The sequence below is a fragment of the Lepidochelys kempii genome, chromosome 2 (assembly GCF_965140285.1).
Source record: "Lepidochelys kempii isolate rLepKem1 chromosome 2, rLepKem1.hap1, whole genome shotgun sequence".
NCBI lineage: Eukaryota > Metazoa > Chordata > Testudines > Cheloniidae > Lepidochelys > Lepidochelys kempii.
Genome location: NC_136381.1, coordinates 64788125 through 64813643, shown reverse-complemented (window position 1 = coordinate 64813643; position 25519 = coordinate 64788125). Strand labels below are relative to the sequence as shown.

Below are 25519 nucleotides of genomic sequence, written 5' to 3'. Positions count from 1 at the left end.
TACAAGAACCAAATAAATCACTCAGTTGAAGCAAAAGGAGGAGTACTATTGAGCTGATGGAGATAGCAGAAGTAATAAAATGTATTCAGCAAACTTATGAAGCAAGTAGATATGAAAACACATTTTAAGCTGTTTAATAATTTAAAATGGTAAAAAAACCTGGTTATTTCAAAAGCTTTTTGCATAAATAAGAGAGTGATTTAATTAGGAAAAAAATGTACAGAACTTAATTGTACCTTTCTCCCAAAAGATCAGTAATTTAAAATTTTATTTCTAATTGAAATGTGCATACTCCATAGGGAGAGAGCTCAGCGAATACCCTGTTTGTATTTTATGGATGTTTCACTTGTTTATAAATACCCATAATTTGCTGCAATCCAACTCTTTTTATGCAGACAAAGAACAATCCTCAAGTTCTGAGCAAGTTCTTAATGCAGCCCTCAGCTGCGCAAATTTTACATTCCCCTCTATTTAGCAAGCCAACTAATAGTATTTCCAAATCAAAGCCATGTCTATCATTCTTGGTCACAGAATTCTACAATAAAATATCTCTAAACACTTAAAACAAGAACAAACATACTTTAAAATTACTACTCTATTTCGATCTGATTTGAATGCTTTACAACTTTTGGCATCAATATTAGTTTTGTTTTGTTAGAGAGAATTATTATGGTAAACAAATATGATTTCAACAAAACAAAACCCTTACCGCATATCAAGCAGTTAATGCCTCACATGGTTAACATTAACATATTATAGTTATACCTTTCTAGGAGAACGATGCAATAGCTGAAATCAAACCTATACCACACTGCTACATACATTCATACATACATAAACAAACAGCTAGCCACAAGAAAGATTTCAACCAAATCAGTAACTTTTCCTGAAAAGTTTGTTTTGTTTTGGCTGTACATACCACATTTTTTAGAAGATACTAAAATATAGTTTTCATAAATTTGAAGGCATATATTGTAAAAGTCAGTATTACTACCATTTCAATCATATGTGATAAACATATGTGACAAAGTCAGGCTGGATGGCTGCAGGAGGGTCTGGGAAAACAGATATGTTAGCCCTAGAATGCTAAAGGCCCTTTTTCCTACAAACTGGGAAACGGTTACTTCAGGTCAATTAGGGACACCTGAGTCCAATTAAGGGCTGCCTGAAACCTGTTTAAAAAAAAATATCTATTCTGGTGAGGAGAGGACAAACTGCTGCAAGGCTGGTGGCAGCATAGAGATAGGTTTCTCCAGTTGAGAGAGTGCGCTCCTCCCCAGAGGGGAGACACCCAAACCCAGTGCCTGTTTAGGGGCAGGACTGACACCCCAGGGCCAGCGACAGGACAACACCTGCCCCAGTGAGGGGGCCAGGGAAAGTTATTCCCCTTTAGAATCGGTGCGTTATAGACTTGTTTTCTTTTGTGTTTGGCCGAGGACCACTCCTCAGGCCTGCCCTGAGGCTTACTGGGAAGGCTCTGAGAAACAAACCCCAGAGAGGGAAGACAGACATGCTCCAGAGTGGGGCTGATTTACCCCAGGCCCTGTCCCTGCCAGAGGAGGGAGCGCTAAGTCCAGCGAGACAGAAAGGGTGCCTTGCCACACATACTATTTTCAAGTTTTATGACAGATTTGGAGACTTCTGCAAATCTTTTTACAAGCTGCTTACTAAATTATGTAAAAACAAATATTACTATAAATATAGTGTCTTTTCATAATGCCTAATGTTAGTCAACTTGGTACTACAAAACTCTACTTAACTGACACTAACTTTTAAAACATTACACACAAGGGATTCTTAAATTCTTATGCTTGTATCACACATTTTTTTTTTAATACAAAAGAAAATGTAGAATGAATCACACGAATAAAGCACCTCAAGCATTTCATCACTAGAGAAACAATACACAAGTACTATTAATTCAGAAACAACAACATTTAAAGACAAAGAATAGTTAGAGTATTTAAAACAAAATGAAACTTCTAAAGGATATCATTTTAAAGATGTTCGCACTTTATATTCTGATGTACAATACCTTCTTGGAAACTTCCAAGTTTCACTCTTTAAAAATAAATAATTAAAAAACAATTTACTTCTCATGTTTTATTTGACAAAATGTTCATTTTTTTCTAAACATTTAAACTAACATGACTGAATACACTTATGAAGTGCCTTTGAGAGTCAGTTTCATTAAATTGAGGTCAGTATAGATCTGAAGAGAACTGCTGTAGCAGTGTTTGTTGTTTTGTATTTCAAGGATTTTTTCTTTTTTTTTTTGGTAGGGTCTACTAAACCAGTGGTTATTCAAAAATAAATAAATAATTAAGGATGGTAATTTTCTCTCTCTTTTTTTTTAAAAAATGCACATAAAAATGCTCATAAAATGTCACCGATTTTTAAGCAGAACTCCCAGTTGATGGGGATTTCTGTTTGAATACTGACAGCATGATTTGGTCCTATACATTTAGAATCCAGAGGACATTCCCCCATCAGTTTACAACTCTTAGGTGGATTTTTTTTTTTTTTAAGAAGGTAAAATGTAAATATTTCTGAGCGAGTTTCTAACAAAAGAAAGTCCTGTTTTCCCAGGAGTCACAATGCTGAACTTAATAATTAGCGATATTAAAGCTTTAGTACAGTTTAATGAAATTTTAAGAGTTAAATTATCTCAAATCCATTACTGACATTGACATTATTTATTACTATCCTTGTTCTACAAAGGTAAAGCACATTTACTAGAACTGTAAGTAAACATCAAAGGCTACACTTTAATACTTAGAAATAAGTTTTGTAGTTCACATTCAGTCTGAACATATTTGTTGCCATACCCCAGAAAGTTCCAGACACATCAGGGTAGCAGAAAGAAAAAAGAGTTTCATGTCAGTCCACCACCAAGTAGTTTCCCAAACTAACCATCTTTAGCTTGCATACAAAAAGTTTCTCTCTAACAGAAGATTAACAAAGGAAGATATTTAAATTGTGGAACTAAGAACGCAAAAAGTAAGTTTCCAAGCAAGAAGTTAATCTTTATATTATAAATCCACCGATCTTGATCTCTGAATTTTACACATCTATCTATACTCCACACAAGAACCACAAGAGAAAACTAATTTATGTTTTTTTTTTATCTTGTTCATATCATTTATTTTACTTCTGCAATTTACTATATTGGAATTGTATGGCCTTCTGCTCAACCAAAATAGTTTGCTTATAAAAGGCTACCACCTACCTTAAGTTGGATTCTATTTGCTACCAAGTTTCACATGTCCTTCAGGTAAACAGGCAAATCAGAGCTTGGAAAGATGTTCTTCCCACACTCTCAAATGAAAGACAGCTTTGTAGTTTACACAGCTAGCATAACAGAGGATTGCAGGAACTGCTGTCAAGTCATTCAGAGTAAGCTTCTCTCAAGACTCTCTTGCTTGCCTGTTCACCTAACCATGAAAGGAAGAACTGAGTCGTAGCCATGGTACATCTGATCAGGGTTTCTGAGCTGAAGGATGTTGACCTAAAAATCTATTAAAACACTTCCCGCAATTGTACGGATCCCAAGAATATCTGGGACGGAATGTATGTTATTAGAGAACATTCATAGCTCAGATTATCTATCTTCTCTCTGAATAGAAAGAATTGGGCTTTAAAAATTGGCTTTTCTTTGTGAAGATAAATCACAGATGTATGAGTATTGCATCTTGTTTGCCAAGTAGAAACAAAGTCCAAGAAGTAAGTCTTTTCTCTTTGTTAGCCTCATCAGAGTGGAACCGTTCATAAGTGCAACACAACTGTGAAAACTGATTGAAAAACCCCTTGGTAGTGGTGCAGCAGCATGAAATGCATTAATTTCTACAGAAAACTACCTTGATGGATGGCTATGGAGTTGGGAAACACATCAGTGCAGACTGACTGAACCACACTGACAGACTTTTTGATCTCAAAGTATTAAGCAAAAAACGTTTTAAAAATGGATTTGTTCTATCCTACCATTTTTACTAACCGAAGCTGCAATTAAAATGTTCCCTAATCATTCAATGCCTTTCCCTTCCTTTCCAACCCCCACATGTAACCTAAATGAATAATTCACAAAATTTTAATTTCTTCTAAGGTAAGTCACTGGAGACTAACTAATGATACAAAATTATGAAATGTTACTTAAGAATGAGCGGTCCTATAACCAACTGCCCTTGAAAAAGTTTAAGAGTGAAAATTTGAAAGGTACTTTTTTTAAAAAGCTCCAAAATATATGCAACAGTAATCTCAAAAGATATATAAACATTTCTTAGTTCATTTTATTCAACTTTAATATAACTGATTCCAGACATTCTAAACATGGTCTCTTAAAAAAAAATTGCTTACACTTTCACATTAAATACTGTTGAAGGTGTCACAGAAATCAGGGGTTCAGCCTTTCAATATATTATCAGCCATTACAATTTTTGTGGGTGGAACAAAACTATAACTTTTATGTAACTCATTTTTATTAGTATCACAGAAAAGCAAGCAAAAGCTTATGCAGAAAGATTAAGGACTTCCCAGCATCCACCATCTCAGATCACTAAATAGTATTTTTAATAAGCTGATCAGAAGTTAAGTTTTTTTTAACAGTGCTCCCCCTAACCATTGTGTAGAAAACAAAAATGATAAATCACAGAATTAACCTGATTTTCTCTTCTAGAATAAAATTATAGAAGATTGCACAAGTTAGAAGAATCGTATTTCATATTTACAATTAAGATTTCTGTTTGAAACCTCATAACCAGTCATTTTCAGATCCAACCCATTCAACTGAGGGTCAGCAAGCCTAGTTTTTGAAGTTATTTAGCCCCAACGCTTTTCTGAGCTCTCTGGAAAACCTAACAATTTTACAAATGCAATTTGTCATATAATATCTTGTTTGTAGGTTGTGGACTTGAATTCTGATAACTGTTTGCAATTTTGAATGTTATGAAATTTTCCATCTATGGAAAGCATAAGGGAGCAGAACAGAGAAGGGCATCCAGAAATATTGTTCATAAAAATTCTGGAGAGGTGAAGAGAATCATTAACTGCAGCTTTTTTAAAGCAATAGGACACTTATTTGATGCAACTCCATGCACCTTATTAAAAATAACCTTTTGAGAAAGATGAAGACCATCATAAATGTATCCCAAGGGAAAATATTTAGTCATAAATCTTCACAGTAAAATTAATAACATGGTATAGGATGTGAGTTCAGTTCATGTCACATTAACAAGATCTCACAGAACAGTATTCTTTCATTTAGGACTACAAAATAAACTGAGAATTTATTATTTATGCGGCATATACGTGCCATTAAAATATGTATTATCACTTAACTTCAACTGTTACATGTAACCCGGCTCTCTTCTCTGAACGTATTTTAGATTGCATCAATGTATGTGGAAGTAAATGAAATTTTGCACATTTTACACATTTCTTTGGCTTTTGTGATTTTAATATTCCAAATGCATTTAAAAAATGAATTAAGTCACAAAGGATAATCATATGTTTGGCTTTTCCTGGACAAAGCCTCTTTTTTTGAGTCTCTTTTCTCTGTCCAAGGGGGACTTTATAAACAGGAAGTGTCCTAGATTTTTGCAGAGCACACAAGCTGCAGCTCAGAAAGACCCCCAACTGGTCTGCTTTCCAATTGATCCGTACCCTGCAGCTAACTGGTCTATTTTCCTGCAAGCCCCAGCCGCTAGATCCCATCCATCCAGGTCCTGGATCTCATCCCTGGGCAAGAGGGCCCACAGGAAGGCACTGACTGATGGCTGTCGCTGCATCCTGAGCTTGGGCCAGCCACTCTGCCACAGTGACAGACAACAACACTGCTCCCTGCCCCCCATCCCCTCCAGTGAGTACCCCTGCTACAGCTACCCCCTCCAGCATTCCCAACTGTCCTCCCTTCTCAGCTCCCCCTTCTGCCCTCTCCTCCCCCCAGGTCCCTCCTTCTGCAGTGTCCTCTTTTTGGGAACCTGAAATATGCTAACCTTAAGTTTAGGCTTTAACCCACCATTTTGTTACATGGGCATTTCAGAACAAACTATGTAAGGCTCAAGCATATTGTTTGTACTTAGACATGATGGAATTGAGTTTCAGTTCTAACTATTCGCTTGCTTACTTGAATATAACTGTAGGCCTGACTTGACATAAGTAACTTGCAGTATTTCTTAATGGGCATGACTAGGAAGGTGAATGGAAGGTTAGACTGTAAATAGGGGCTTAACAAGCAGTACGTTGAAGTCATGATGTCTACGCTAGCTAAGATAAGCCAGAACACCCCAATGCTGGGGACAATGGACAAGATAAACACAGAATGTAAAAATCAGGTTCTATATGAGCAGCACATGGAAAGAGCAGGCTGTAAAGGGAGAGATTCCTGAAAAGTAATCAAGCCAATTCAAAAACATGTGATGCAATGTCATAAACATATATGTAAATGTATATAAAGGAAGAGGTTTTCTGTGTAACTTTGGATATGTGGTACGCCCTATACCCAGCCCCTACGCTTGAGTCTGATCTACTCAGCGTAGCTTTGCTGTACACCAAATAAAGGAACCTGAGTGATGAAATGTGGAGTCGAACTGAGTTTCTGAAGAACCAGATGAAGTATTCTCCCAAAACTAGAGAAGATGTTCTGGATAAGCTGCATGGAAAAGGTCTCGGAGGGAATCCCAACAATAAACAAACATTTAATTTTTAAAAAACACTGAAGTAAAAGTAAAACTCACTAAACTTGTATTAGGACCTCCAAGACCGAAGTCCCTCGCATCGTTAGATAACCATTAACATATTTCAGTGCAACGAAACAAGTTTTATCATAGACTTTAAGAGTAGGATTTCACAACTGCTCAGCATTGACTTAACACTGCTCCCACTGATGTCAATGGGATTTTAGGGTACATCTACACCTGTGTAATTGTAGTGCAGTTAGGAATACCCACACTTGCTGTAATCAGGCCCGTGCATGACAGTAGTGGAGATGTGGTGACTTCAGTATTGGCTATGTCCCATAAGAAGCCAACTGAGGACTCTGGATATGTTCTCTGGTTGCTAACCCACACAGAAGTCTGCACCACCACATCTTCTTCACTACTCACACAGGCTAAATTACAGTTAATGCAGATATGCCTTCCCATGCTACAGTCACACCTTAATTCACCGTATAGACACAGTGTTAACTTCAACAGGAACAGAGTTTAAGCCAATAAAGGAGCACTTTTAAAAATCCCATTCTAGAGACTGAAAAGCTCTAGTAGGTCATATAGTCTACCCCCCTGTCTGTTTTCTAAAGTATTTTCTACTGCTCTAATTTTGTTTTAAGCGTCCTCAGCTTCCACCATTTTGCTTGGAAAACGCCCTTATATTCTTAATATGTCTTATTGCTTATAAATGTTCATGACACTCAACCAAACGTTTCCCTCCCTTCATTTTATCTTGTTTCTTTGAGTTATACCCTACTCTAAGTAATTATTGCCCTTTCTGGGTGTTTCCAGTTCCCTAATATTTCAAGACAAATTCCGTACCTCATTCTGCAATTTACTTGCAGTTCAAGATGCCACCTACACTTAATTTCATTAGTTTCATTTTGAATTATGTATCAGTGCTGTCCGAGCTACAACACTATTTATATATCTTTAAAACGGCCGTGTCAATTCAAAATCCATTTAAAATAAAGCACATTAAGTTTCAGCCTGGATATGACAAATTAAAACCCTGAGATACGAGTTTCATAACAGAATTTTTTTTACAAAAACGTAAGCATAGCAAAGTTAATAGGCATCATTAATAAAATGCTTATGGTATTTTCAACATTAAAATATCAAAGAATTAATTATATGAATATACCATATTTGTAAATTTAAGGTGAGATCTCAGTTCAAGGTTTCTGAACTAGATAAGAACTGAAGCTGATTGAACACCACTGAAAACCTGTCTATCTACAGCAGTTACCTTCACTATCAACAAATCCATATATGCCAAAATAGACTTTGGAAACATACATTAAACAATTTAACAGATTAACCCTTGCAAAAATCGAATCAGGTTTGTTGAATTTCGCAAGAAATAGAAGACATTAAATTCTATTTTGTGTGGAGTAATCTTTAATATATTTCATCATTACATAAGAAATACATATTCACAATTTCCCACTTTCATAAAATGCTCACTAAAAAAACCCCTTGAAAACAGATCAGAGCAGCCCTTAGGGTGTGATTATTATACAAAAAATTTGACTGAAAGCTTTCTTTCAAATTAGATAAACATATTGACATGCTCTTTCCTGAATACGATATGTTAACTAACCTAGAACAAAATAATTTTTACACATTTTACAAGCACTATACAGTGCTTCTAATTAAATGGGTAAAAAGCATGTATCTGAGAAATCAGTGAATCACAAAATTAATTTTAAATTTAAGGTATGAATAATTTATCATATGGTATTTCATAAGAGCACTCATTTTTATAATAGCTATATTAGTAAGGATTAACATATAAATATATATTTACATAACATATTAATCATGCCAGAATATCTTGTAATCAAGCCTATTACAAAATGCGTCAATTAATGATCGTTAGAAAGACAAATGTTTATAAGGGGTAACAGTACAGCTTACTATAGTTAGTTTGCCAACTTTAGTGCACAAAATGCACAAATTGAAGCAAAACCATACAGAAGCCAGCTACATAACTGCAGATACTTTTTATTTAGTTATTTTATCCTAGGCATAATTACACATTTGTGTAAATGTTAATCTCCTGGTCACAAAATGGAGAAAGTCACTGAAAGGCTTTTCAAGTAGTGAAACTATATCACCTGGCTGGCTGATTTTAGCTCATATTTAGAATGTTCATTCAGAGTTTGGTTTGTTTTTTTAAATCCACCCACTGCCAGAAAGCCCTGTCATATTAAGATTGATGATTGCATGGACATTTTCACAAGCCAATAAAATTAGCCCCTGAATGAGTCACTGGTTCTGTAAATCCACAATAACGCAAGTCTTTTTTCCCTGAACCCCTTCATTCTGTGACGTACCATCAACATCATCTGCAGCTTCGCTCTCTTCTTCTTCTAGTATTTCAAAAGGAGTCATTACATCATAGAGAAATGAGAGGAAGCCATAAAACCAATCAGAACTTTCCTCTGCTAAAATATTAAGGACTTCCTCAAGGGAATCAATATTTTCATTACTGCCATCTTTGGTCAAGCCTACACAAGAATAGAGGAAAGAGAGAGAGAAAAAAAGGAGAGCAGTTAGGTGGAAAAAGGAAACTGAAGAAGAAGGATCTATGAAAGACATCTCATGTCACAGACAGCAGTCTTTACAGGAATGCTAATTAGAAATAGAAGAGAGGTTACAAAAAGTGTCACTCTGCAAAGAAGTAGAGATTCAAATTTGGACAATACATGCACCATGTCAATGCTTCAGGCAACAAGGCAAATCTGGTTCCTCTTTCACACCTTCCTCCCTGTAAACAAACTGAATAATGTTCATATTCATCTTGTCTCTTGTGGCACTTAATATTAAAAGGCAGGAGCAGTCTCAGGAAAAAAAACAGTTACCTAACTTTCGTGCTTCAAGATGTGTTGCTCATTTCCATTCCATGTTAGGTATGTGCACACTCATGTGCGCAGCTGCCCGAGATTTTTCCCCTAATGGTATCCATAGGGCTGGCCGTAGTGCCCCCTGGAGCCCCACGCTCATTCGCCGGTATAAGGCGCCTCTCAGTTCCTTCTTGCGGCAACTCTGACAGAGGGGTGGGGTGGGTTGTCATGGAACGGACATGAGCAACACATCTCAAAAAACAACACATACAAACGGTATGTAACCTTTTTTTCTTCTTTGAGTGCTTGCTCATGTTGATTCCATGTTAGGAGACCCATAAGCAGTATCCCTGAAGGTGGTCTTGGAGTTCACAGGCATGCTGATTGTAACACTGCTTTCCCAAAGTGTGCGTTGTCCCAGGCCTGCTGGGTGATAGCATAGTGGGAAGCAAAGGTATGAACAGATGATCATGTCACAGCTCTGGAGACGTCTGGGATCAGAACTTGTGCGAGGAAGACCGCTGACAAATCCTGAACTCTCACGGAATAGGCCGTCAAGATGGTCGGCAGCGGAAGCTTTGCCTACTCATAGCAAAACCTGATGCAGGCAGTTATCCAGGACAAGATTCTTTGGGATGTTATGGGCAGACTTTTTATCCTGTCCACCTCTGCCACAAATAGCTGTGCTGACTTGCGAAAGGGTCTAGTCCTTTCAATGTAGAAGGCCAGGGCATGCCTAACACATGCAGACCATGTTCCTCATCCAAACTGTGGGGCTTCGGGAATAAGATAGGCAGAAAATGTCCTGGCTGTAGTGGAACGGTGACACCACCTTTGGCAAGAAGGCCAAATGGGGGTGCAGCTGGACCTTGTATTTGAAGAACATTGTGTAAGGGGGTTCTGAAGTCAGGGCTCTGATTTCAGAGACCCTTCCAGCTGACATAATTGCCACTAGGAAGGCCATGTTCCAGGAGAGCAGCAGCGAACAAGAAGCCAATGGCTCAAAGTGAAGCTGTGTGAGCCTGGACAGAACCAGATTTAGGTCCCACGGGGGACTGGGACGTGGACCTGTGGATATAGTTTCTCTAAGCCCTTGAGGAACAAGACTGTCATCTCATAAGAGAATACTGACCTGCCCTGGACTGGAGAATGGAAGGTTGAAATGGCCACCAAAGTAGACCCTGACCAAGGACAGAGCCAGACCATGGTGATTCAGGAGGAACAGGTAGTCCAAGATGGTCTATAGAGAGGTCTATATCAGGGCAAGACTCTGATCAGGAGCCCAACAGATGAAGTGAAACCAGGTATTATAGGGATAACAGAAACATGCTGGAATAGTAGTCATGACTGGACTACAGGTATTGAAGGGTATGTGCTGTTTAGAAAAGACCGAAATAAAGGTGAAGGTGGTGGAGTAGCATTGTATATCAATGATGAGGTAGAATGTAAAGAAATAAGAAGCGAGGGAATGGATAAGACAGAGTCCGTCTGGGCAAAAATTACATTGTGGAAGAAAACTATTAGAGCCTCCCTGGGATAGTGCTTATGGTGTGCTATAGACCGCCGGGATCTAATTTGGATAATTTTTTAATGTTTTTAATAAAGTAAATACTAATGGAAACTGTGTGATCATGGGAGACTAACTTCCCAGATATAGACTGGAGGACGAGTGCTAGTAATAATAATAGGGTTCAGATTTTCCTAGATGCGATAGCTGATGGATTCCTTCATCAAGTAGTTGCTGAACTGACTAGAGGGGATGCCATTTTAGATTTGGTTTTGGTGAGTAGTGAGGACCTCATAGAAGAAATGGTTGTAGGGGATAATCTTGGCTCAAGTGATCATGAGCTTATTCAGTTCAAACTGAACGGAAGGATTAACAAAAATAAATCTGCAACTAGGGTTTTTGATTTGAAAAGGGCTGACTTTAAAAAATTAAGGAAATTAGTTAGGAAAGTGGATTGGACTGATGAACTTATGGATCTAAAGGTAGAGGAGGCCTGGGATTACTTTAAATCAAAGCTGCAGAAGCTATCGGAAGCCTGCATCCCAAGAAAGGGGAAAAAATTCATAGGCAGGAGTTGTAGACCAAGCTGGATGAGCAAGCATCTCAGAGAGGTGATTAAGAAAAAGCAGAAAGCATACAGGGAGTGGAAGATGGGAGGGATCAGCAAGGAAAGCTACCTTATTGAGGTCAGAACACGTAGGGATAAAGTGAGAAAGGCTAAAAGTCAAGTAGAGTTGGACTTTGCAAAGGGAATTAAAACCAATAGTAAAAGGTTCTATAGCCATATAAATAAGAAGAAAACAAAGAAAGAAGAAGTGGGACCACTAAACCGAGGATGGAGTGGAGGTTAAGGATAACCTAGGCATGGCCCAATATCTAAACAAATACTTTGCCTCAGTCTTTAATAAGGCTAAAGAGGATCTTAGGGATAATGGTAGCATGACAAATGGGAATGGGGATATGGAGGTAGATATTACCATACCTGAGGTAGAAGTGAAACTCAAACAGCTTAATGGGACTAAATCGGGGGGCCCAGATAATCTTCATCCAAGAATATTAAGGGAATTGGCACCTGAAATTGCAAGCTTATTAGCAAGAATTTTTAATGAATCTGTAAACTCAGGAGTTGTATCGTATGATTGGAGAATTGCTAACATAGTTCCTATTTTTAAGAAAGGGGAAAAAAGTAATCCAGGTAACTACAGGCCTGTTAGTTTGACATCTGTAGTATGCAAGGTCTTGGAAAAAATTTTGAAGGAGAAATTAGTTAAGGACATTGAAGTCAATGGTAAATGGGACAAAATAAAACATGGTTTTACAAAAGGTAGATTGTGCCAAACCAACCTGATCTCCTTCTTTGAGAAAGTAACAGATTTTTTTAGACAAAGGAAACGCAATGGATCTAATTTACCTACATTTCAGTAAGGCGTTTGATACCGTGCCACATGGGGAATTATTAGTTAAATTGGAAAAGATGGGGATCAATATGAACACTGAAAGGTGGATAAGGAATTGATTAAAGGGGAGACTACAACGGGTCCTACTGAAAGGTGAACTGTCAGGCTGGAGGAAGGTTACCAATGGAGTTCCTCAAGGATCAGTTTTGGTACCAATCTTTTTATTACTGACCTCAGCACAAAAAGTGGGAGTGTTCTAATAAAGTTTGCAGACGATACAAAGCTGGGAGGTATTGTCAATTTAGAGAAGGACCAGGATATCCTACAGGAGGATTTGGATGACCTTGTAAACTGGAGTAATAGTAATAGGATGAAATTTAATAGTGAGAAGTGTAAGGTCATGCATTTAGGGATTAATAACAAGAATTTTAATTATAAGATGGGGACACATCAATTAGAAGTAATGAAGGAGGAGAAGGACCTTGGAGTATTGATCATAGGATGACTATGAGCCGCCAATGTGATATGGCTGTGAAAAAAGCTAATGCGGTCTTGGGATGCATCAGGAGAGGTATTTCCAGTAGGGATAAGGAGGTTTTAGTACCGTTATACAAGGCACTGGTGAGACCTCACCTGGAATACTGTGTGCAGTTCTGGTCTCCCATGTTTAAGAAGGATGAATTCAAACTGGAACAGGTACAGAGAAGGGCTACTAGGATGATCCGAGGAATGGAAAGCTTGTCTTATGAAAGGAGACTCAAGGAGCTTGGCTTGTTCAGCCTAACTAAAAGAAGGTTGAGGGGAGATATGATTGCTCTCTAAAAATATATCAGAGGGATAAATACCGGAGAGGGAGAGGATCTATTTAAGCTCAGTACCTATGTGGACACAAGAACAAATGGATATAAACTAGCCACCAGAAAGTTTAGACTTGAAATTAGACGAAGGTTTCTAACCATCAGAGGAGTGACGTTTTGGAATACCTTTCCAAAGGAAGCAGTGGAGGCAAAAGATCTATCTGGCTTTAAGATTAAACTTGATAAGTTTATGGAGGAGATGGTATGATGGGATAACATGGTTTTGGTAATTAATTGATCTTTAAATATTCATGGTAAATAGGCCTAATGGCCTGTGATGGGCTGTTAGATGGGGTGGGATCTGAGTTACTACAGAAAATTCTTTCCTGGGTATCTGGCTGGTGAACCTTGCCCGTATGCACAGGGTTTAGCTGATCGCCATATTTGGGGTTGGGAAGGAATTTTCCTCCAGGGCAGATTGGAAGAGGCCCTAGAGGTTTTTCGCCTTCCTCTGTAGCATGGGGCATGGGTCACTTGCTGGAGGATTCTCTGCTCCTTGAAGTCTTTAAACAACGATTTCAGGACTTCAATAGCTCAGACATAGGTGAGGTTTTTCAGGAGTGGGTGGGTGAGATTCTGTGACCTGCGTTGTGCAGGAGGTCAGACTAGATGATCATAATGGTCCCTTCTGACCTTAGTATGAACCTACAAGTGCTTCCACTTGGCCAAGAAGGTCACTCTGGTGGAGGGTTTTCTGCTACCTAATAAAACTTGCTGGTACTGCTCCAATCAGGCTTGTTCCTCCGAGTTCAGCCACACAGCAGTCAGGCTGCCAGGGATGCGAGGTTCAGATGGAATAAGCAGCCTTGGTTCTGGGAGATCAAGTCTGGGTGCATCGTGAGCTCTATTCCAGCTACTACCAACAGTTCCAGAAGTATGCCAAACTAATGCTGGGGGCGATTAGGATTATCCTTGCCTTGTCTCTTGATCTTTACGAGGCCCTTGTGAATCAACTGTATCAATGGAAAGGCGTACAGCAGACCCCCACAGACTATCAGAGCAGAAAGGCATTGGACAGGGAGCGCTTGCTGAGCCCTCACATTGAGCAGAGCTACTAGCCTTTCGTGTTTTTCCTGGTGGCGAAGAGGTCCATTTGGGAAGTGCCCCACTTCTGGAAGATGGCACTGACTACCTCAGGGACCACTCGTGGCAAGAGGAAAAGGACCCGCTAAGGCAATCTACCAGCGTATTCCAGTCCCCTGGAAGGTGCACTGTCTTGAGGTGAACATGTTGGATGAAGAAGTCCCACAACCGTAACGCCCCCTGGCACAGGGCTGAGGAAGGAGCCCCTCCTTTTTTATTATAGATCAAGGCCCTATTGTCCATCAGGATCCGCGCCACCTTGCCCAAGATGTAAGGAAGAAACACCTGGCAAGCCAAGCAAATCTCCCTCAGTTTCCTGACATGCATGATGAGGGAGAGTTCCTCCTTTGACCGGAGATCTTGGATACTGCAACTGCCAAGGTGGGGTCCCCAACCCAGGTCTGATGCATCTGAGATCAATGTCACTGACGGGCATAGAGTGGCAAACGGTCATTACTGATCGCGGATCTGCCCACCAAGTCAACGATGCGAGAACGGCTGACGGGATTGTGAGGAATAATTCCAGGTGGCGTTTGCTGGAGGAGTAGAAGTCTGAGGTGCAGCTGTGCATACCATGCACGCTGCCTTGTGACCCAGCAATCTCAAAACATAACTGAGGGGTCATGAGCGGGTGGAATCTGACATGGGGGAACTGGACTTCTGGCAGGTAGGCTCTGGCCTGACTGAAGTTGAGCATTGCTCCTATAAAATCTATCCTCTGTGCTGGGATCAGAGTGGATATCTGCTTGTTTATCAGCAGACCCAGCCGTAGCCAAGTGACCCTTACTATACTGAAGCTGTGTTGAACCTGAACTCGCAACTGGCCCTTGATTAACCAGTCATCAAGGTATGGATAGATCTGTATGCTTCGATGTCTCAAGTGAACCGCAACTACGCCATACACTTTGTAAAAATCCTTGGGGCTGATGAAAGTCCGAAGGTGAGTGCAGTAAATTGGTAGTGGCGCTGGCCCACCATGAATTGAAGGAACCTCCTGTGTCCACAGAAGATGGAGATATGGAAATAGGCCTCTTTTAGGGTGAGGGTGGCATATCAATCTCCCAGATCCAGGGAGGAAACGATGGAGGACAGGGAGACTATGGAGAACTTCAACTTCTTGTGATGTTCGTTGAGGAGAAGGTGCTCATTCTAGGATGGGTCTGAGGTCTCCTTTGGGCTTCGGGATCAGGAAATATTGGGAGTAACCCCCCCTCACCCCCCCCACACACAGGAGAGTCTATCTCCTGGACGAGGAGATGCTTGTGAGAAGGGTGCCTGAAGAGGGACAGGACTGGGGGATAAGATGGCGGAATGGATGAAAACTGCAGAATATATCAGAGTGTCAAAGTGGAGAACACCAAGTGGTCCGAAGTTATTTGGGACCATGAAGCATGGAACGGAGATAGATGGTAAAAACAAAAGGGCGGGGGGGTGTGGATCCTGTGCTAAGTCTGGTACGCTGCCCTCAGGCGCACCCTCAAAAAAGGCCTGTCTAGGGCTAGCTGGGTAGGCAGAGGTGGAAGGTGCAGGCTGTCTGCGTTTATAGCCTTTTCTTTTCTTCTTGAAGGGCTCGTGCCTAGAGGTCCTGAGAACTTGTGAAGTGGTTGCGGCCGGAAGCCTTTTCTGGAGGCCAGGGACATGTATAGGCCAAAAGATCGCAGCATGACCCTTGAGTCTTTCAGCCCATACAGATTAGCATCCGTCAGCTCAGAGAACAGGGTGTTGCCCTCAACGGGGAGGTCTTAGACCGACTGCTGCACTTCTGGAGAAAAGACAGAGCATTGCAGCCATGAGCTATGCCGCATGGACACTGCCAAGGCCATTGACCTGGCTGCCGAGTCAGCCTCATCCAAGGCAACCATGATGGCCAGGAATTCTTGCCTCGAATGCTGACGCAAGGACTCTTTAAATTTCATCACGGAGTCCCAGGTATTATATTTATATCTCCCCAGCAATGCCTGGTGGTTGGAGATCCTGAGTTGGAGTCTGGCAGTGGAATATATTTTTCTTCCGAACAAGTCCAGCATTCTTGTGTCCATATTTTTAGGTGTAGTGCTCGCCTGACCCTGTGTCTCCCACTTATTTACAGCGGATGCCATGGGGATCCGGGCGGTGGGTACATATATTCATAACCCTGGGTCAGGACATAATACTTTTTCTCTGCCCTTTTCAATATTGGGAGCAGAGATGATGGGGTCTACCAGAGTCCTTTGACCAGTTTCAACACCCCTTCATGGACTGGCATCGCAAACTTAGAGGGGACTGCTGCAGCCCAGAATATCCAAGAGACTGACTGTGGGCTCCTTCAGCTCCACTTCTAGCTCCAAATTCGAGATGACCCGTTTAAGGAACTCGTGGTGAACCCGAAAGTTATCCAATGGTAATGGGTGGGCAGGACCAGCCACCACCTCATCTGGAGATGATGAGGAGGACAATGCTAATGCTGTGGGAGGGGCTGGAACCTCCTCTGTAACTGGGGTAGATGGCTCTGGAGCCGTTGCTGGAGCCTCGTACCGGCATTGGAGTTCGAGTCAGGCAACTGCACAGATGGCGCTGGAGCTTGCTTCTCAGATGTGGATGACTGATGGGAGTGGGATTCCTAGCATCAGGCAGAACCCCCAGGGGTTCCAATATGGCCAGTGTGTTGGTTACTCCCCTGATGGTCAGGCACCCACTGCAGGAACAGTCCCGAAACCCAGTGTACAGGCCAAATGGTGTTTCGGTGCCAGGGGATGGATTCCCCTTCCAAGTCCGAGAAGGAATTCTCCCTCAGAGACCACGGGCACGGATGTCAGTGCTTCCCCCTGCCAGCTATGATGGGGATTGAAGCTAGAGGGAAGGAGACTGGCATCTTGACTCCGGAGACTGATACCGTGAAGACTGGAATCAATACTGAGACAGAGAATGCTGAGGAGTCTGGGATAGAGGATCCAGCGACAGACCACTGCGGCAGGCCCATGAGGGGTTTCCCTCTGGAGGAAGCCGCCTTCACTGACTCTGAGGTCGAAGGTTAGTCTTGCAATGTGGGCGGAATGGGGAGGGCCAGCAGGTCCCTTGAAGCCTGAAATGCCTCTGGTGTCAAAGGGGCTCTCAAGTGCAAGTCCCAACTGCTTTCAGGTTTTGGCGGCGGTTCCTCACTGGGCTTGGAGCCCTGGAGATGCTCCTGCATGCAGCTCAGAAGACGGCAAGTGGTGTGGCACGGGTCCTGGCTCATCCACCACTGCTTTCTTATCCTTCTTCAGTACGGGGGAGCGCCCTGGGATATGATGGGACCACTACCTATACTAACTAAGCTAACAACTAAGAACTAATAGGTAACTATACGCAAGAAACGGAAACCAAAAACCACTAGGGAACACTTGGAAGTGCAAGAGAGAAAGACATTCAAACAACTGTCACAGGCAGTAAGAAGGAACTGAGGGGGCATGGGGCTGGTACTGTCCCTTATAATGATGCATGAGTATAGGATCCCAGGGGGCACTATGGATAGTGCTGGGGAAAAATCTCTGGCAGCTGTGCACACGGGCATGCACACACCTAACATGGAATCGACATGAGTTAGCAGTCAAAGAAGAAACTAAGCATCCCTGCTTAGAATCATCAAATCCAATTTAAGGCTATCAAACTTCAGAGCTCACAATTATTAAATCTCTATGACAACATCCGAGAACGTTTGGTTTAACAACTCTGTATTTTAAACAAAAGTTTGTCACAATTAAAGGGCAAAATGTGCTCAGAGTCAGTATCCACTGGCCTGATCAAGTGTCTCTGGAGTTATTCTGCCCATTCCAGCTTATATATGGAGGTGGGTATCAAGAGCTGTACTTGTTCTTGTTTTCTATCGTTTCTACCTCAGAGTTTTCTATTACATCATAACCATAGTGTTCTGTTGGTTTTTTTTTTTTTTTTTGTTGTTCTTTTTTTTAACACTTGCTTGTCAATTCCCCTTGCTGGCATGGTGAGGATATATACAACACAAGACATGATCCGATCCGCAGGCACCAGAAATAAGCGTAGATGCTTTTTTACTCTGTAGCTGTATTATGTCAAAAAAGTATATTCCTTCATTTTAAAACAAAAGCAGTATGAGCTGGGGCTAACCAGAGCCGTGGAGAGCTACTAAAAGAAATCAAAATTACAAATGTACAGATTGTAAACTCTTGAGGTGAAGACTTACCGGTACTATGTTTGCACAGTACCATGCACAACAGGAGCTTGATCTAAGTGGGGTCTCTGGGAGCTATAATACAAACAATGATTTTACATTTTTTGTATATAGAAACCACTGCTCTGGCTCTATACATCTAGAAAGTAGCCAGGAATCAATATGTTCCAACAATATAGGAAGAATACAACAGATAACCAGACAATTAATGGTGAACTTGAAAAAGACTGCCAAAAATAACTTCTCAGAAAACTATGACCTAGTTTTTTTAGTCTTTACAAAAAAATCCAAAACCCAAGCTAATATACATTGCATATATTAAAACCACCCAAGAGAAATCCTAATGTGTCTGTCTTAGACCAAAAAAGGGAATAGATGCCTTTGCAAAAAGCCAAGCTGTCCAGATACTTGCATAGGCACAAGCGATACAAGTTCTTCTAGATTTTATCCAGAAGTAAAACTAAATATCAGAAATAGCTATTGTAGATTTGTTCTTAGGTAGACCAGGCTCAGTCAATGGTCCTTAATTAAATAGGTCCTTAAGCCCAGAAGAAACCAGATAGCGCTATTTAAAATCAATAGCAATCTAGGGAACCAGGGTTTTCACAGACTGTAGAATGTGATAAGTATAGTACAACTGCTTCCGTGTCATGACTGATTTTTTTTGAGGGGGGTACATTTATTATCAAGAGAAATAAGGAAATGCATCTCTGCTCCCACAAATACTTCTCCCACAGAATAAGAGCATGCCAGTCTTCCATCTTTGAAGATGAAATATTAAGAGCGAATCTTAGGACTGCCCTACCAAGCTGAACGCTGCAAATAATTCTGCTTCTGCATAGTACCATGTGGATGTTACCTGATCAGAGATTTTTCTGATGGTGCTCCCTTTTTCCTGCTGCTTGCAGGTATTTTGCACTGAACATAAATGGTTGTGATTGAGAAGAAATTTGCTGGCTTACAGATTTAGGGAGTACGCTGTTCACCCCATTCTGTGATTATGGGACCATAGTTGTTCCCTCTTTTTATGTGAAAAGACATAATGTTGAGGAATCCAGAGGAGCAGTATATTGACGGAGTTTCCTACACCAAAATTCCAGAAAATAGATCATGCTGCAACCTTCCAGGAACGTCTACTTGCAATGACCCAGAAATAAATCTATCTTGATTCCACACTCCAAATGGTGTTCTTCATGATTCAGACAGATGATGAGAATGTTGCATTTGGATTTCTTATAAATAAATAAATAAAGGGAATGTGTTACTGAGGAAGTGCGTAAGACACTTCCAGAGCCTGGAAATTCCAGCTTCTAATGAAAAAATTCTGGAAAAAGGTTGGAAATGTAACATTTTCCAAGGAGTCTTATCCACATACAAGACCACTTTATCAATCAGTTACAGAAATTAGGCTGCGGACACATTGCTGTGGGTTTAGGAGCTGATCTATTAAAAACTGGATCTTGTAGAATTTTTCCTAAATAGTTCCCAATAAGCCTGGAAAACAGAAGTGGCCTCAAGGTCACTTCTGCACTAGGCATTGCTGAGCACAAGATATGTCTCTTTGAAGTCCCACTGAAGCCACTAATAACTGCAGCAGGAAGAAGCACTTGGGCAGACCTCTACTGCTAAGGGAATTCCCCCAAACGCCCTCACTTCTACTTAGGAGGTCAATTTCCTTTCAGTTAGGATGAAAGTGAGGGAAGAGGTTAAAAAAAGAATCCAAAACATATGCTCTCAGAGACGCAGATGAGGAAGCTCCCTTTTTCTAAGCAGAGGCAGTAGACAAGATTGAGGTGTCAGTTCAGTCAACAGGAGGAACTAGCAAGTAAGGAAAAAAGGGTACAAGAACTCTTGGTAGTTGTCTCTATCATTTGGAATGAGAAGGTTAATCAAATGGCACCAGTGGACATACAAGAAACTAATTTAGCAAACTTGAAAGCTAACTTCTTTTTAAAAGGGTGCATAACATAGCAAAGAAAGAATAGCAGGATTAAAAAAGCTAATATTCTCTATTCTTGATTACTTTGTTTATGCATGATTTGGCAACTTAAAACATAATGCCGCTTTGCACTGTTTTTTTTTTTTTAAAAGATAACAAATATAGAGAAATCCAATATAGATTTAAATTAGCCATGCATTTATTTACTCCAGCCCAAAATAATGCAGGAACCTTATATTTGCTTAAAGTTTCAAAAATAAGTTTTGAGGACCAAAATTCTGCCCTCATTTACACCAATGCTTCATGCAGTAGTTACAGGCCATCTCCAATGTCTTTTTTATAAAACATACGATGCATCTTTCAAAGATCCCCAAAAACTTAAATCAATTCAGCCTGAAAATAAGGGTCTACAACTGAACTGCAAAAAACTATTTTGTTTGGGCAGAAAGATAAAGGTTCTTTCCCCCCCCCCCCAACAAACTACTGCTTCAAATGCGTGAAGGGTACTAGCCAAACACCCAACCTTACTCCCTGTGAAGTCAATAACTTCAACAGAAAGAGGAATAGGGTCCAAAATCAATACAAAAGAAATTTAAGATGGATACTGCAGTCTCCTCCTGTTCCAGCGTACATAATTATTGTAGCACATGGTATATTAAAATCATCTACTTATCACACTCCTGCAATAAAAACCTACATTCCTTTTGCTCCTCTTGAAAGCACATTGGTGAGAATCACTTTTCGCTATTTAGAAAATGTAAATTATATTTATAATTAAGTTAACTAAAATAAATTTTAAACCTGCTGGCAGCTACAATATTATTGAAAGTGGATGTCACCTTTGGTGCTGCCAGTAGGCGGTCTGAATGTCAAGGATTTTAAAGCACAGTGATTTCTCTCCTACTTTAAAGGCCAGTTAAAGAACAGAAAAAATTATGGTTTATTAGCATTAAATATTATGCAATAAATATCTTCTCCTTATTAATACTGTATTAAATTAACATGGAAACAATCTCTTAATTTTGTACTCCCACAGATATATGCACCAAAAAAGATACCCTTTGACAAAACGGAAAAAAAAAAAAATCTAATCAAAGTCACACAAGATACATAGTAAAATAGTCACACCATGCAAGTACTTGGATAGTTACACGCAAGCAGATGAAGCAGCCTTATTAATATACGTGTTTCTTCATTAGCTTCACAAACTTAATTTTAGACGGCACATTTCTCAGGGCAGGGTCATTTCTTTTACTTGTCTTTAGAGCCCTATGAATATATATGGTACTATACAGATTATTATCTATTTATACAAGATTATTAACAGAACCAAGTCCCTTGGCTACTATCTATTTCTTTCCTAAAATGTGAACTGCAATTAAATCATACTATGGAATGGCTTGACCAGTTTTATTTTTTTAATTCCTAAAGTTTGTGTATTAATCTGCAACAGAACTACTTAAAACCACCCATTATTTTTCCCATCCTCCAGAACATATTGTTGTAACAGTAAAATTATATTTCAAAACTAGTATTTAGAGGGGAAAAATAGTAACTGATCTGTGACCTTTTATAACATATTTAAAGGAGACAGTATTTATGTTTTATGCACATTGGAAGGTGAGTTTATTATAGAAACAGTGTCACAGAACTGGCAGAATCCCCAATCATATCAAGTTCTGTAAAAGTGGAGATGTATCAAAGAGCAACACATGTATCTTGCTACCAGCTATGCAGCCAGAATGAGACAGCCATGAAAGCAATATTCAGAGTATTGTCCTATTTATATACACCATGAGAAAATTCAGATTTGCAGAATGATTACAGGAAAAAAAATCTGTTAGAGTTTATCATAAGTTGACAAAAAACAAGATAAAATACAAGCATGTGTAATGTTCAGTGCCAGCTCCCAATCTGTCGCTCTACAGACACACACAGCCCTATAGTCATAGGTTTGATTAGAATTCTTCTTGCTCTACCTGTCTTCAGCAGACTGAATGTAGCTCTGATCTCCAGAGTTCTCTCCCTAAACAGAAGAACTAAACAAATGGACTGAAGAACAAAGATTCTTGCCTCTCTCTTCAGACAGGAATCGGGGAGGGTAGCACTAAATGGCCCTTCAGAGAGCATGCACAATGTTCTGATTCTATACTAGAAGTTTGCACTGAAGTGTGGCATCAACACAACACAAGAACTATGGGTCACCAAATGAAATTAATAGGCAGCAGGTTTTTAAAAAAAAAAACCAAAAACTAAAGGAAGTATTTCTTCACACAACGTACAGTCAACCTGTGGAACTCTTTGCCAGAGGATGTTGTGAAGGCCAAGACTATAACTGGGTTCAAAAAAAGAACTAGATAAATTCATGGAGGATAGGCCCATCAATGGCTATTAGCCAGGATAGGTAGGAATGGTGTCCCTAGCCGCTGTTTGCCAGAAGCTGGGAATGGGCAACATGGGATGGATCAACTTGATGATTGCCTATTCTGTTCATTCCCTCAGAAGCACCTGGCATTAACCACTGACCCAGTATGGCTGTTCTTATGTAATATTTTGCAGTGATGCACCATCAAGATGTAAACAGTACAGGTAATTTCAGGACACTGAATTGAAATTTTTCAGTTACTCTTTCCAATTCCATTTGATGACAAAGTATTTCACCAGCTTTGTACACTGAGTAACAATTTCTCAAAGTTTTCTATTCAACAAGTACACAAATTATTTTCTCTTTAGTTTCAACAGTGAGGTGAGTTTTGAGATCAATATATTGCTCCTTATTTCCCTCTATTCAGGCTCCCTATTTACCTTTTTTTAAAAGGCTGTGATGATCAATGTTATAATAGAGTGGAAGGGAATTGTGGGAGAGATTCAGAAGGATTCAGTTTGGATGTCAGTCCGACCAGTATATGTATTGTTTTTATTGGTAACATTTATATATGTGCCCAGAACTCTGAATAGGTTAATTTGAACAAGAGAAAAAGAAAAGAAGAATAAACTGAAGTCAAAACCCAACATGGAACTTATTTTCAGCTACATATGAAATAACCATGCAAGTCTTGATCCAAGTTTGAGACATGGTGGTCCAGAGGTCTTAATGAATCTGATGTAGTACATTAACATGAATAGTATCTGAACTTTATGTTCTAGAAATATCTCCACTAAAATTCCAGGTGAATACAAGAAAAGGTATTCTCTAGCCACAAATGGAGTAATGTTGGTGTGCTCCAGAGGAAGCCTAGACTAGGCTTTTTCTATGTCAAAGGGATAGTCAAGGCTATGCAAGACCTTTGAAGGGCAAATGAAGTAAACAGTGATCTTTGGAGCTTTCAGGACCCCTCTGAGGGACAACAGACAATAAAGGCAAAATGCTCATACTTTTAATGTATAGAAAGCATTTATATAATATTTAGTTATTTCTACTACAACCTGATTTACAATGGACCTGACACATGTTTGAACAATGCTGTAATACTGTGAGCATTTTAAGTACTGGTCCATCTTACATAAAATAATCAATTTTTAAAAATTCTTGGTATAATGATAAGTGAATACTTTGAGGTCTGAGGATCTTAAAGTCAAGTAATGTGAGGTAATAAATAATTCTACCTACTTTGTAGAGGAAAAAGAGTTCCTACAATTTTCATGCAAAGAATTATATTTTTAGGGTATTTCTCTATTTCCCAATTTAATCACTTAATGTCATAAAGTGAGACAAAATCAAGCAATATGAAATATGAAGGGTATGTTACATAGACTTCAGATTGTAATCCAAAAAGTTCTGTGTGTACTTGCCTAGCAAAACTTTGGCATCTTCCACATCAAAATCTCCATCTCCATCAGCATCATATATCCCAAGCTTGCCTAAAACACAAAAAAGAAGGGATAAGGATGAAAGACTTCAGTAAAATGCTTCCAAAGTAATATGTTCAACATGTGTTCATTATATACAGTGGGTTGTAAATATTATATATATTTTAATGATTTAGCCTCTGTCTGCCTAATTCAATTTTAGTCATGTGGAAAACAGCAAAACCATACTGAGTACAACACATTCTCTAAATAGGATTCTTAATGGAGTATAGGTCGATATCTATTTCAATGCATAATTTCTTTAGTCTGTCACACACAACAGCAAGTATATAATTCAATTAGAAATTGTGCACTTTATCTGAATGTATTGAATTCAAAGCTAGCTGTATGACCACGAGCAATCTGAAAGGGTGTAATCAAACAAATTTATGCAATCTAATCACCATTTCTTTTTTTCTCTCTTCATACTGACTGCTATTCTAGACACTTCCCATATATATGTTATCGGACAGTTAAAATTATGGTAGACTGGTTTCAGTATTGGGTTAGTGGAACAGAAGCAGCCCATATCCCACAAAAAGCAGGAAAGAATTCACAGACATTTCACCAATGGCTACACAGGTTTACTGTAGCTAAGAAACTAATCATCATCCAGGGCATATCATCATCACTAGTCATGACCCATGGTATACACGGAGAAGCAAAAGCAACATGTCATAAATGGTAGCTGCCTTAATCAGTAAAATCTAGTAAGGATTTTTAATACATGATCAAAACATGAGAGATCTTGCTTTTCTTTTATTTCAGCCACAATAGCTTTAGCAGCCATATAGATTTAACACTCAGGGGAATGTAGTCTCTTCTAGAAAATAAAGTATTACCTAAAACTATGTCATCTAAAAGAAGATGTTTCCTGGGATCAACAAATCAATTAGTAGGTCATTTAATACTTAATTAGTTTTTGATATATCTCAATTATCATGGCAAAACTGAAGCCTGAATCACAAAGCTATAAGATCATGGGGAGGAGTTGTAAAATTTAGAGGTTCTTACAGCCTATCAGTTTATTCTGAGCATGCCATTGCTTTTCCCTTGAGGAAAGAACGGTTACCAACCACTAACACAGGGGCAAAAATTTATACAAAAATAAAAATAAATGTTAACCACTATTTTCCTGTTCTTCACAAAAAAATAATCCTACAGAAAAT

At 39.5% G+C, this 25519-nt stretch overlaps 1 protein-coding gene across 14 annotated transcripts in view; it reads right to left on the bottom strand.

Moving 5' to 3' along the window:
- Positions 1 to 25519, bottom strand: part of ASPH (aspartate beta-hydroxylase) — a 206679-nt gene that overhangs the window by 140790 nt on the left and 40370 nt on the right. For 12 of the 14 annotated variants that reach the window (XM_073331031.2, XM_073331032.2, XM_073331035.2 and 9 more), the window contains one exon: positions 24294 to 24362. In XM_073331031.2, coding sequence (XP_073187132.1) covers positions 24294 to 24362 — 69 coding nt within the window. Of the gene's footprint in view, positions 1 to 7100; positions 9218 to 24293; positions 24363 to 25519 lie in introns of those variants that run through there. The other 2 variants (XM_073331044.1, XM_078851526.1) reach the window with 1 other exon arrangement.